This window comes from Spermophilus citellus (genome assembly GCF_964194105.1).
Source record: "Spermophilus citellus genome assembly, chromosome: 7".
Taxonomy (NCBI): domain Eukaryota; kingdom Metazoa; phylum Chordata; class Mammalia; order Rodentia; family Sciuridae; genus Spermophilus; species Spermophilus citellus.
This window is the reverse complement of record NC_138188.1, coordinates 138149290-138164138: the sequence shown is the minus strand read 5'-3', so window position 1 is coordinate 138164138 and position 14849 is coordinate 138149290. Positions and strand designations below refer to the sequence as shown.

General features: G+C 34.8%; 1 protein-coding gene across 1 annotated transcript in view; it reads left to right on the top strand.

The window, feature by feature from the left end:
- The window catches only part of SAMSN1 (SAM domain, SH3 domain and nuclear localization signals 1), a 162217-nt gene that overhangs the window by 52701 nt on the left and 94667 nt on the right, over positions 1-14849 (top strand). Inside the window, exons 7-8 of the mRNA XM_081301982.1 lie at positions 2515-2641; positions 4756-5108. Coding sequence (XP_081158108.1) covers positions 2515-2641; positions 4756-5108 — 480 coding nt within the window. The remainder of the gene's footprint in view (positions 1-2514; positions 2642-4755; positions 5109-14849) is intronic.

The following is a 14849-nucleotide window of genomic DNA, read 5'->3' as shown; positions in this document are numbered from 1 at the left end:
TTAGAACACACCTTGAATTAAAAAAGAACATTATGATAAATTTCAATCACATTCAGTCCAAATATGAAGGTAACCGATTAGGAGATTGAGCTGAAATAATCTTTTTGAAAATATTCTAGATGATTTATTTTTAGTGGATAGTCTTCATGATTTCATCTCTCTCTCTCTCTCTTTTTTGTAACTTTTACTATTTTATTTTGAGGATACTAGGGATTGGACCCAGGGGTATTGTGCTACATCCCTGGTCCTTTTTATTTTGAGGCAGATTCTCGCCAAGTTGCTGGCCTTGAGTTTGTGATCCTCCTGCCTCAGCCTCCTGGGTTGCTGGGATTTCAGCTGCACACCACCATATCCATCTTACATTTATTATAATAATCTTAACTCCAACTTTTATCCCTCAGGTATAAACTACCTATTAGCAAGAGGAGGAGGCTGTCCAGAAAGTAGCCAATCTAGTATCAAAAATTTACTGGGACAATCCATTTGTTGGAAAAAAACATCAAAACTGTACTTATATACTCAGCAACCATATTTTGAGCTATGCAATGTCCTAGGCACATGGAATTAAACTGAATAAAATGCAGTGGACTGATCTGATGCCTAGTTACTTAAAGATGAATGGCTGAATAAAGACACAAAAGTTAACCACACTGTACATTGAAAAGGCTATTCTAGAGAGTGAGCAAAAAATAAAAGGAGTCAGTTTGTTTTTAAATTTCTGAGCCCTGAGATCTGACTCATCTGAATTAAGATACGTCCAAATACTTTTCTTCCTCCGGGGGGCAAATCATTTATATGAAGTTCAGTTTCCCTGGTATATAGCACCTTTCCCCAAATCAAGTGCAGGCCTTTCTCACAAAGAAGGGAGAGGGAGAAGGCTATTTTCAAGGCAGCGTTTCTTTCAATGGAGCAATTAAGTTTGGCTGTAACAGAAGGAGGTTGCCATAAGAAAAGAAGCACAGCAAAGACAAGACGGTTTTGCAGTGTCAGCTTATTATTTCTGCAGGAGGCTAAAGATTAGAAAATAGCTCTTCCTGAGTTGTAACAGGTCTATAAAATTGAGCAACTCACAAAGCACCCAAAAGGAATACTGAGAATATAATACAAAAAAAATAGCAATAGAAATTGTGTTGAACTGAATATGACCTTTGAAAGAGAGGGAAGGTTTTGCATATCTAAGAATATCTCATCACAACCCCCTTTGAAAGATTAAAATGATTTCAATATTTTCCCATTTATTTAATGCAAACAGGTATGGATTTCTCTGACAAAACATCACATTTTGTACTTAGGTACTACTATGCAGAGACAGAACATCAAGTTTATATTGGTTGTTTAAAGTCATTCTTAAAGCCCAAATAAAATCAGACTATTAAGATTGGAAATGTTTTCATGCCAGAAAATCTTTATTTCCAAATACTTCTGTGGGCTTATAGTCTCTCTCCCAGGATCAGAAAAGAATATTATAAATATGTTACTTTCAAACATTAATGAGGAAGCGAATCTTTTACCTCTTAAAATTGTGGTGTCTATTTAGATATCATTTATCAGCTCTTCAATGAAAAGAATGAGATAAAAGCAGAGGATTTCTGAGTCTAGAACTTTCTGGATGGAAAATAAGTATTTCTGAGTATGATTCTACTTCCCATCTGGTCAATGCAACAGAATACAATTCCTTTACCTACTGTATAAAACTTAGTATACAAAGTATTAATTTATAAAACATTGAAAAGTAAATACCTTAAAAATAATGAATGAAAATAGTATAAGTACAAATTCACCAATATTAAACTAGTGGAAAATATTTCTATTTCTTTCAAAGAAACCTTAAGAGTCATTAATATAATGTTAATTTTTTATGCATATATTTTCATCATAAACAAGTAACACTGATATACTAAAACATAATGTAGTACACTTTTTGTATTTTGTAACACTCCAATATATTAATGAAGTCCATTTTGATAAGGTCTTAAAATAATTAAACTTGAGCTTTCTATTTTATTTGTCTTTGAGAAAGCAACAAGCAATACCATGCAAAATATATTACTCAAAAACATTTTATACTTAAAACAAACTGCTGTTTTTCCAGAAATTTCCAAAAGGAAAAGGAAGAAAATTTAAATTTTGCTTTGTCTGTTTTTGCTTTGTCTGATATCAGTTTCTTTCTTATATATCATGCTACAAAGAACTTAACTCCTTTCTACACTTTCACATTGAGCAGAAGTGAGTCATTTATAGATGGCTCTGGAGTCCATCCATTTTGCTGCATTTTGAAGGGGAAAAAATGTTAAGCACTTCACTGTTTGAGTATATGACTGACCAGCTATAACATATTTTATAATTTTGAACCCCCCAAATGTGGTATGCTTTTAAGTTACTGCTTAAATTGCCTCAGGTTTTAGGTTTTAAGGCCATATTATTAATTTCCCCCCATTTATGACCTCAACATATTATATATTTAATCTTTTATGAAGAATAATTTGTCTTTATCTTGAGCTGTGTTTGTGCTAGGCCATAAAATCAGGTGGTGACCCAATGGAATCAATGGGGACATTAAAGCGTCTACAGAGACTGGTGAGGACCAAGAAAACCAGGGCGCAGAGTGTGGATGAGGTGAAACCCACATTAATAAATCTCCGTAAGTAAAAGCTCAATGAGCTGCTAAAAGTTCTTTGAGGGAAAACTGGTGAAGCATATATTAATGAAGTTCATTTTGATAAGGTCTTAAAATAATCATTAAACTTTGAGCTTTCTATTTCATTGCTAAGTTATTTTAAAACAGGAATCCTAATCCTATTCCTAAATGTCACCCCATATCTATGTTGCATCACAGAGGGAAAATAAGGGTCAGTAATGTCTACCCTTCCCATTCCTCCACCGAAGTGAACAATATTTAAAATTTTTGATGTGAGTATAGCAAATTGGAATGTCATTTGCAACTTTGAATTTATTTATTTACAGAAATGGCCTATGAATTGTAATTATTTTGTACCTGTTAACACATTTCCTTTTAAAGAGATTCAATGACTTAGAGCCTTTTACTTTGGGTGAGACATGTTTTTGTTATCTGAAATTGTTTTGTATAGTACAGTAGTCCCTCCTTACCCACAGTTTCACCTTCCACAGTTTCAGTTAGCCTCAGTCAATGGTTTACTTAACTTTTTGGTCTCTGTGACCAAAATACCCAACAAGAGCAAAGTAAAGGAGGAAAAATTTGTTTCGGGCTTGCAGTTTCAGAGTCTTGGTTTGTACACAATTGGCTCTTGCTCTGGACCTAAGATAAGGCAGCACATAATGGGGTAAAGACCCCGCAGAAGAAATATGCTCCCCTCATGACAGGGTTGAGAGTAAAACGAGGGGAGATGGAGCCACAGGGAAGATACACCCTTCCAGGGCACTCACCCACTGACCCACCTCTTCCATTCACATCCCACCTGCCTATGTAGTTACTACACAGTTTATCCAAACTGGGATAGACTGATGAGCTTACAGTACTCATAATCTGATTATTTTACTTCTGAGTATTCCTGCATTAATGGTAGCTTTTTTGGGGAGACAACTCATATTCAAACCATAACAGTCAACCATGGTCCAAAAGTATGAATGGAAAATTCCAAAAGTAAACAATTCACAAGTTTTAAATTTTGAGCCATTGTAGTATTCTGATGAAATATGATGTCATACTGTTCCATCTAGGTAGGGACATGAATTATCTCTTTGTCCAGAATATCCAAATTTTATAAGGTAGCTGTCCTATGGCAGTTGGGAGAGAGTGAGAGAGGGAGAGAGGAAGGGAGAGAGAGAGAGAGAGAGAGAGAGAGAGAGAGAGAGAGAGAGAGAGAGAGAGAGAGAGAGAGAGAAGCATTCATGTAACTGTTAATAGAGTATACCATTATATTTTTTTCTTTTATTATTATTATGCCTTATTTATAAATTAAACTTTAGCATAAGTAAGTACGTACAGACGAAAACACAGTGTAGATATTGTTCAGTACTGTTCACAATTTCAGACATCCATGAGAAGTCTTGGGATATATCCCAAGGATAAGGGAGGACTAGAAATTTTTATACTAGAAATTTCACCCATTGCCACATTATGTAAATATATATCTCACTAATCAACTTTGTAGTACTAAAGATATGCTGTTTCTTCATGTTCTCAGTCTTTTCCTTCCTTTTCCAAAATATTTCACTATGCGATGCACTACATGCATAAATTTCTTTGCAGATTGATATGAGAAGAGTACATTTTTAGAATGAATATAGGATTTCAGCCTCTATTCTTTGAGATATCATTTATTTACATAAAGTGAAGAAGTTGATTTGCTTCTTGAAGATACTCTCTTATACATGTGACATCAAAAAATTAAAAATATTTAATAAAATGATTGCACCACTTATGCTTGTAAGATGTGGGGAAATGTTTTAATTTATAATTTTTCTTAAGTGTTCTCAGTATGCTTTTTGCATGTGACTTCCTTTCATTTCAGTACAATTGATGTTAATCAGTAGGTATGGTTTCAGATGTTTGAGGTAAATCTGAGTTTTATAAAACAATTTAATGCAACAAATTACTTTTTAAAGAAATAATTTTATAAATTCTTTTTGGGAAGTTGGATGACTCCCTGGTTCATACTGTGTTGTTCATTCATTTGTAATCTACAAAGAGAAATAGAGTATTTATAATTCATAATTTCTACAAGTAAATAACCATTAGCCTTAATGTTTAACTCATATGTCTTTGTTGTTCAGAAAATGAAGATGACACATTGATTTCCTGTATGAAACTAAGCAGATCTCAAGAAAAGAAAGCTAATAATTTTAGCACAAGGAGGAGGGGAGAAATAGAAATTAGACCAGAGTCTCATCCTATATCTGTGGATCCATCCAGCACTTCAAATGAATGCAACTTGGAAGACATATTATCTTATCATGAAGGCGAAGTTCAGAAGTGGAACATCTGGAAGTCTTTTCCAGAAAATCTGTTCTGGACTGGCATTGACTTCCAAATTGCCCAAGTTGGATCCTGGGACAACTGCTCCACTTGCACTCACCACTCACGTCTCAAATCTTCTCACACAGATATGGATCTCTTACATTCATGGGTGAGTTTGTAAACTACGGAAATATGTCATCTTTTTTTTTTTTAAAGAGAGAGTGAGAGAGGAGAGAGAGAGAGAGAGAGAGAGAATTGTTAATATTTATTTTTTAGTTCTCGGCGGACACAACATCTTTTGTTGGTATGTGGTGCAGAGGATCGAACCCGGGCCGCACGCATGCCAGGCGAGCGCGCTACCGCTTGAGCCACATCCCCAGCCCAATATGTCATCTTAATCTGTGTATTTATACCACCAGGAAATAAGCAGATAAAAAATGTGTCAATTAGTCACATTTTTTAGTTTCAGGAAAATTATCAGAGTTACAGTTGTCTTTCCAAAAAGCAGTTCAGCTCTTATGGTTTCTGTCCCTGTTAATATTGTATATATTCCTTTGTGTACAAATATACTACTGCATAGTATTTTCCAGAGATTTTATTTTAATTGAAGGGAGACTTTAGCTGCTGATTTGGATTAAGAAAATGTGATTGAATTGTCTAAATTATTGCTAGTAAAATGAAGTTTCACTGACAGCTAACAAATAATTTTAATGAGCATTTTTGGGGGGCCTGGTATTCTCCTAAGCACTTCCCATGTATTGACTCATTTAAATATCACAACAACCATGTAACATAAGGATTGTTATTCTAACATTATTTCCTCCCTGTTTCATAGGTAACAAAACTAAGGCACCAATATGTTAGTAACTGGTACAAATTTAAGCAACCAACAAGAAGTGGAGCCAATATCTGGAACATACATAGTCTTATGCTAGAAATTCTGCTTCTAGTTAATATATTATTGAGTTTTCCATGTACCAAGCTAGACTGTAGGGTATAGGAGAAAGTACAGATTCTGTAGTTAGACAAATTTGTTTTGGATTCAAGCCCTGCTACTTTTTTAGCTTACACAAATTACTTAAACCATTCAATCTTAATTTTCTTAGCTGTGAAATGAAAATAGTAATATTAAACTCATGAAATACCCAAGAAGCCAAGAATTGAATATCATAAATCCTCTAGAATGTAAGGGTATCTTTTTTAAAGAATTGATTTCATGCTCCTTAAGGCATAATTTCCCTACATTTATTGGTTGTTTGTGTTTGCAGTGAAGGAATAGAATAGCTTTGTGTGTCCAGGTAGCCTTTACACCATTTTCCTCTAAGGATTAATCTCTCATTAGACATGGTTATATTTTTATGATGCATTATAAGTCTCTGAAGAAGCTTGTTCTTTCAGAGTCCTTTTTACCTTTCAAGGTTTGTGTTTTGCCTTTGAAGACTAGGACTAGGGTGACCTGAGACTGGAGTTCCATGTTAAATGTTACAGGTGTCTGCTAACAGACTTCAATCAGTGACATTGTTCAACATTAATCATTTTTGAGGCTGCCTCTTCAACTTCTTTAGTCTTTCTCTTCTGGGACAGCTGGGCATGGCAGGCTTCTCTTCAGCATCTTCTCACAGAGTAGCTGGCAATATAATTAATTAGGACCTGTTTCTGAAGACTGGCAGCTTCAGAAGCAGAATCAAAGATGCTGTCTTCTTGACAAATGGCAAAGCTGGTACAGAAGAATCAAAACAGAAATGTACAGAGCTTCCTTCAAGAATAAAATCTGGACACCTTAACTTGGATTTCTAGATTACAGCTGTCTGGTCTCCATCTACAGTTTCAGTCTTATCTTCCTGCTGCTCTTGCCTGATAGGTTTCATATGCTGGACTGCCAAAGTCAATGATCTGATATTCCTAAAAGCTGTCTCCTGCTTCCTTGCCTCTGTATCTTTCTGTCTGTGTGACAACCTCTTCCTGGTATATTATTCTTGCTTGAGAGCAATTCCTCCACCCCTTATGTTCACATCAAATATTTTGTCCTTCAGAAAGCCTTCCTGGGCCACGCCAGACAGAAGTCATCTCTCTTTCCTTTGAACTTCTAGATCATGTAAGCACATTATTCTTACATTATGCACATATCAACCATATATTGTCATCTGCTATGTGCCAAGTCACAGTATTAGATACTAGGGATAGAAAACAAAAAAGTCTATTCACTGCTCCTGTCTTTACAGAGCTTCCATACTCTACCATGTGCTAGAATTAATTAGGCATTTGTTCATTTCCTAAGAGTAATTTATCTTTGTATCCTCCATGGTCCTGAGAATATAAAGAAATAAATATCTGAGTAGCATTTGCTGCCTAGATGAATGAAGTTCTAAAAACCAGTGGACTTGGTTTCCATAAATCTAGAAAAACATTTTTTTTAATCATTGTCTTGTTTTTTTTAGCCAAAGCTTTACTCATTCTGATTAACTCAATTACCTATCAAGTTAGTTATTGTGAGTATGAATGCTTGTGAATCTGGGGGTGTCCATTTAGGCAAAAACAATAGTGATAGTTTTTGAAAAAAAATAGGTAGTTTTGCCTACTTCAAGTGCATAACTAAATGACTAAATGAGTTTTGTCTGTAGAAGGTCAAGCCTATCCACCAAAGGCTCAGAATTTCAAATAGGAATGTTCAGCTTTTGTGACAGGAAAGCCTCAGTGGATTTGGCGAGAAGGTTCAAGAACATGTTGGAGTTAAATTGGTTTTGGTAAACTTAATGAGACCACTTACACCCAGGGATTTGAGACACTAGAGTGAAAGAAGTTGAATGAGTGCAAATTATTATTTTATATTCTATACATATATTCTATAATAATAACAAGTGAAAAATATCCAGTTTCATTTTAGCAGAGCTGGTATTTTTTCTGTAGTAATTGCAGAGTTATTATTTGGGTTATTTAACTTTCACTCTATAGAAGAAATAGAAGGCAGACAGTGTAGAGGGAGAAGATGTGCTTCCGAAATGAGTATTACTATTAATGACAGGTAGTCAGAGGTGACATTTTTGCGATTTTAAAGGGTAAAAGTGTGACTAGATTTTTTTAAAAAGTGTGCCAATATGCAGATATGGTGGAGCTGGGCCTACACCCCACATTTCATAAGCAATGAATCTAATCCACAAAGACATTTGTTTCTCCTTGACTTCAGAAATTTAAGGAATAGTAGATTTCAGTACCTCTGCTCTCATTATCAAATCGGAGTTTTGAAGTGGCCTGAAATTGACTTGTCTTCCAGAAAGTCCTTATTTACCCAGGCATGACCCTGCTAAACCCACTACAGTTGGAACTCTGATTTTGATGGATTCATCCCAGCTCTGTCATGACCTACGGGTGAGTTTGGGCAAACCCCTTATCCTCATTAACCCACAGAGTGATTTCAGTCCCCATTCACTACCTTTCCTCTGAGTGACTTATTTCATATCAAGAACACCCATTTCTAAAATCAAGGTTGGGAAGATTAAATGAAGTAGTGTCAGGACCCAACAACATTTATCCCTAAATCAAAGAATCCAGAAACCTGTGCTAAGAAGTAACATTTTATTCAGTTTAGTTTCCATAAACAAATTGAATTAGACAGGGAAATGTATTGTTCATGAAGGGCTCTTCATAGAAGTATCAGAAAAATGAGACTCACACAGATGTTTAATGTGCAGTTTAGTGGTTTGTAAGGTCTGAGGGATCAGGGAGTGGGGGGAATATGTGATTGTGGAATTGATGTGAAACAAGAGAGGTAAAAGATCAAATTCTATGAGACTGTACTCGACAAGAGAAGCCTGAAAGGAAAAACTAAAGAAGTAGCTCTTTTCTAATGTCTGAGATAAGTGGTTTTGAGGGGGGATTTCAGAAGCATCTTAAGGAAAGTAGTAGTGAAAGTAACCAAAAATAATATTTGAAGCCAAGTGTTTAGAATCCATTTACAAGAGTGACTGAAGGATTCTTAGGATGCTATGCATATTAAAAGCTTGAAACATCTTTATAAAAACAGGAAAAAAAGAGGGAAGTGAACTGCTGGCCTGATGGGGAGAAAAGGTAAGTAAGACAAGTGTGTGTTGAGGAAGATGAGATCTTCCTTTAGTACAATATTATAATAACAAACATATTTTTCAAAACCTGGGAGAAATTTTCAGGTTCAAGAGGAATAACATTATTTTTACAGTATTAAGAAAAAGAAGCAAACTGGATATGAAAAGGGAAGCAAATATCCACTCAGCGCTTTAAATTAATTCTCAAATATTTTGAAATCTGTTTTATAAAAATGGCGATATGTTTACAATGTGACACTAACAACTTCTCTTTCAGAAAGAGGCAAAGTCAAGGTTCTGAAAGAACAAAATATACACTTAAGTAAAGAAGAATTCAAATAAAGTATTGATAGAAAATGATAATAGTGAGAGAGACAGAGCCATATAGCAAAAAATCAAAGAAAAATGAGGAATTTATATACAGCATTTCGAGGTAAGAAAAGAAACAAGGTTCCACTTAAGGGTGTCTAAGAAGAAGATGAGGGAGTCTTGTTGGACTGTCAGATGAACTCATCAAAATGGTGTCAAAAGAGAAAGTATGGTGAATGGAAAAAAAGTTACACAACCATTTCAGTGGGAGGAACAGGATTCATGCCAATGCTAACCAAGAAATAAAGTAACAAAAGATTTTACAATTAATCTTTCAGTTTAAATGAGAGGACGTGGATACCTATTATTGATATGGGGAGGTGCTCTTGGGATGCATAGCCCTCTGCTAAGCAGTGTAAAATTTAAACACTGCCCAAGCAAACCAGTGGTGTGTGAAAAAGAGGCAATAAAATCAGGATAATCTGTCCCTGCGTCTCTGCTCCTTTCTCTCTCTCTGTCCTGTCCCTTTGGTAATCTATCCCAGTATCCATGACTCTCATCTTTCCCTTCAGTCAACATGACCCATTCTTACCAGATGAGTTTTTTCTAATCTAACTGAATAATGCTGCCTAATATCTTTGTAATAATGTCACTGCTGCCCTTACAAACCTTTGAGTGTCTCCCCAAGACTTACATGGTCAAATACAAACCTGCTCACTTAATCTTCTAACACATCCCTAAGAGTCTTTCACATACTCTTTGCTACAGACAAACTGAGTACCAACCTTTCACTGAAATGATATCATTCCCCATCTTCATATTTAAACTTTACTTGCTTACATTGGAGTAATGGTGAGAAATGGAAGGAAATGATGTTTCAGCAGATAAATTTGTACAACTTGTGAAAAGGAAGTTACAGTGAATGATAATCTGGGCTGAGCCTTTTGAAAGTAAAGATAGGAAAATGTGATACAAAAGTTCAAAAAGATCTCTGCACTTACCATACTCAGTGCCAAAATTAATTAATTGAGAACTGAGATTCCAAAAATAATTTTGAGTCTTAGATAAACAAGAACAAATTATTAATTATGAATAACTTATATGACAAATCTTAATATAGTCAGTATAATGTTTGATGTAAGAACTAGCATTTACAAATCAAAATTTGAAAAATAAAGGATTCTCCAATAACTTTCTCATTTATTCTTCCATTTATTCACTCATTTAACAGATTCATGCCAAGTACCTCCTGAATCTTTGAACTTGGGATTTAAGAGTATATATGCTTATATTGAGGTGGCACATGTGGATAATCTACTATTCCTCTTGTATAATGGTAGTCGTTGCTCTCCTTTTAAAAGAAACAGGTATTTAAAAAAGAACAAATTAATCACAATCCTTGGTGCAAAAATTTACTGGGATGCCGAATGTATTACTTATATATCAAATAAACCTGAAAAAAATCTGGCTAGACCTGAAAATATCTTTTACATTGAGAAAGGAGCTTATAGAAGAAACACTTAAATATGAGATATTGTAATAGTATAAGTTGTCAGGTTTATAGAAATTCTTTAGTTTGAGTTTGAAGAAAGTAAATTATAAATGTGTATAAAATGCTTAAATGTCCTTTCTAACAAAATCTTTAGTAATAAAAATAGAGATAAAATGAGAAAATGTAATTATAAATGTCAAGTACTATTCTAGAATTCCTGAATAAATAGAGATATTATTAAATTAGATTTTGGAGGCATAGTAATGTAGCATTCAAACCAATCTAATTATTTGTGTTGATGTTTGGTATTTACCAACTACACAAATTTTATGTATTGGTGAGAAAAATTGACCTGGGAAGTAGTTCTAAGACTGTTATAGAAATCAAGGATATCTCTCTCCTATGTATTATCATTTTTCTCTTTTTATATTTTTCACCATGGACTTGTTTTACTCAAGGGGCATTCAAATCAAGGAGAAAGCTGAATTGGTACTACCATAATAAAACATTTCTGAAGTTGCCATACATTGTTTATCACTCAAATTATTCCTCATGATAATGAAATATTACCCATGATATTTAATTATAACTACATTTTGGCTTCCACAAGAAAGTTGAAATTTGTTTTGCTGTGTTCTCAACTGAAAAGAGGAGGACAAGGAGAGTCAATCTGAAGGGTGCTCAGTTATGCCCACTGGCCATGGGAGACTGAAAGCTCCTTCTTGCTCAGAGCTAAACTTTCTTGCATGTTCCACAAAATAAAGCAAATCAGATCAGCCAAGCTGGACATCAACTTTTGGCAGGAGAGAGGCCTGAATGTTAGAACATTTCCTTTAATGAGCCTTGGCAAACATTTCAAGTGGTGTTACCTTTTCTTTTGCAGCAGAGAAGTAAGTTTATAATTCAAATATTGCTATGTAAGGAGAAGACAAAAGCTGTGGCATGGTATGTTGGAAGCTGTTATAAGTCAAAGAAACACAAGTCAGAGCCAGGAGAGTCAGCTGTGAGCTCAACCCTGTCACTTTGTAGGATCTCCTTGGGTCAGGTTGCTTACTCTCCATCACTTCTGCCTCACTTTTCAAACGGGTGAGGGCTATCAATGATTCGTAAAGTTCTTTTTATCTTCAAGAATTTAAAATATGAGAGCACATTGAAGAAGATAAATTCTATGTGTTAAAAATATTAGTGCATTAAGGTTTCTTTCTACTTGTTCAAAGCAGTTCTTTTCTTACTCTTCAGATGACCCTGTGTTGACCTTATTTCTAGGTTTGTTTATTTTTTTCTTTCATAAGCTATTTAGTTTAAGGATTTTTTCTTTCTTTCTTTCTTTGCCCCCTACACATTCTCTGTCCAGGCTACTTCCTTTCTCCTTCATGTTCCTGGAATCATCACAAGGTGAAATCAGGCAACGTTAGAGACAAGACTAGCAACCATGCATATGAGTTTACTTCATTTGGGTGATGGCAGGAGATCATGGCCATGAAAATCTCTTCATGTACTAAATGTCTACATTTTCATTCATAGGAACTAAGAAAACCCTGATTTAAAAAGAGAGCTACTTTAAAAATTCCTTTAAAATGAGATTTCAGAAGACTGAATTTTCCTTTGAAAAATGAATTGGTGACATTGTAAGTAAGGTTATAGAAGGGGACAGAAAAGAAGGACTATCAGGATAAGAAGTCTGGCTGAAGTGAGAAATCCTCTTCCACCACCATCATCTATCAGCTATGTACACATGTGTGTACACACTCTGGTGCACGGTGCCCCCTTGAATAATTCATTACTGAGCTTCTGTTCTTATCATGTGTATATATCAATATAAAGGCAATCATTGCCTTCACTGACTTAACATTGGACTATATTTCAGTTGCTTTTAAGTAACTATCTTTATGTTATGATTCAGTGAGGTGATTTCATTTTTCCCATTTTAATGATAGAAATATGAAGCTCAAAGAGGTTCAATAGCTTATGCAATATAAGAGTATGTAGATTTCAAGCTAAGATTCTATAAGAATCCAAAATTTTCTGCCGGATTTTGGCTTTGTAACTCTTGAGACTAGGATAGTAAGTTAACCTTACTTTTCCCATCTGTAAAAATGGAGTCAAGTTTCTAATTTGCCATATATATTGAAATTATGCATATGAAAAATCCAGGTTCAAGGTATGAGATTTTAGCTCAGACTTTAGCTTACATTAACTTTATGAGTTAGGCAAAATATCATTACCATTGTACAGGTGGAAAAATTGATTCACATGAAGATTAAATGAATTAGTTGAGGTTCCACCGTTGGTGATGGAAGAACTGGTACTAAACAGAAATCTCCTAAATCTTAGCCCAGATTTTTCCTCTCACTAAGTTGTCCTTAAATTTTGCATCAGATATGGAATAATACATATGGAAGTACAGATAAACCATTTTTGGTGGGAACTCCATGAGAACTGGAGCCAAATAAGCCCAGCCTTCATTTGTAGCCTTACCATTACTATACACACAACTGTTAAGTTACTTGATTTCTCTGAATTTCAGTTTCTTATTTGCTAAATGACTAAAATGAAGATTTCTTGTGGTCTTCTTATAAGGTGAATTCTTTAACTGCACCTAACACATCTACTGGAACTCAACGAAAAAGAGCTGATATTTTCACGGGCAATTATTGCTATTTACTTATAATTTATAACTATGTATTTATAATTATTTATTTTTCATTCAACAAACATTAGCATAATGCCTATGATATATCAGGTATTTCCTTGAACTGTGAAGTCACAGAGATAATTAAGAAATGTACTTTCCATTAGGGTGTCACCATTTGCAATTCTCATCAATTCTGTATCACGCGAGATAATACTGCCTTTAATATACACTCCTGGTTTTCACTAGTATTTAAAATTATTTCATAGAGTTTGTTGAATGTTCTCCCTGGTGATAAGAATGCCAGAAGTATCTCATTCAAATGTATAGGGAGGGAAGAGGGAGGCTATAGTATAGGGGGTACTATAGTAACTCCAAGCCTATCCGTCTCTGGTGGCATCAGGCTGGGGTGTGGGTCCTAAGCTCAGCATTGTGCTTTTCTGACCTCCAAAATTATCACTCTATTAATGGTGTCTTACATATATTTAAACTCCCGGCATATATTTTATCATCGTCATATCACATATGCATTTCATGATATTTTATTTCAGAGTCAGAATGGAACTCTCAAGCATAACTATCTTTTTCAGAGGACAGTGAAAACATGAAGGCAAGAAATTCATGTTCCCTCTCTTTCCTGGATAGTTGTAAAGCAAGTGGTTGAAGTCACACTAAAATCCCTTATGAATATTCAGTGTGAGATCTTTATGCATCTCATGGTTCCCAGCTATTAAATACAACCACACTGATGAGTAATTGCTTTAGAAATTTGCTCTTATTGCACTTACTTCAGGTCCAACCCATACTGAAGCTTACATGTCACTTATAGAAAGGACTTTAAACCAAGACACAGGAAGCATTAAAATCGAGAACTCAGTTATTCATTCACTCAATAATTGATTTTAGAATATTTACTTTGTGCCAGATAAGGATAAAATGTTGGGTGGAAACATACATTGTGGACTTCATAGTCTAATGGGAAACAAAAATAGAAAGAGTCACATAAAAAATAATCAAACTTTAAAATGGTAAGTGCTATGATTGCTACACAGTTCTAGAAAGGTCTATAATGAAAAGATTTGACTTAGGAGTCAGTAAACAATTTCAGGGGTGGTGGTGACTGAGCTCAAATCTAATTAAAGTCTTGAAGTTAAGTAGCCCGACATAGAAGGAGAGAAGGCTCAGAGTGGCTTCCAGAGAAAGGTATGTGGTACAAAGTAGGTGGAGAAAGGGGTCAGGTTACACAGGAGTTTATGGTCTATACCAAGTTTTATTGTTTAGCCTCTAAAACAGTGGAGAGCTATGCAAAAAGTGTTTCTGGTTAACAGCTTGTTTCTTGTTTGCTTGTTGAGGGTCTGAGGTGATGTAATTGTGTTTTGAAAAAACTTCTCTGCATACAAAGAAGAGAATAGTTTGAAT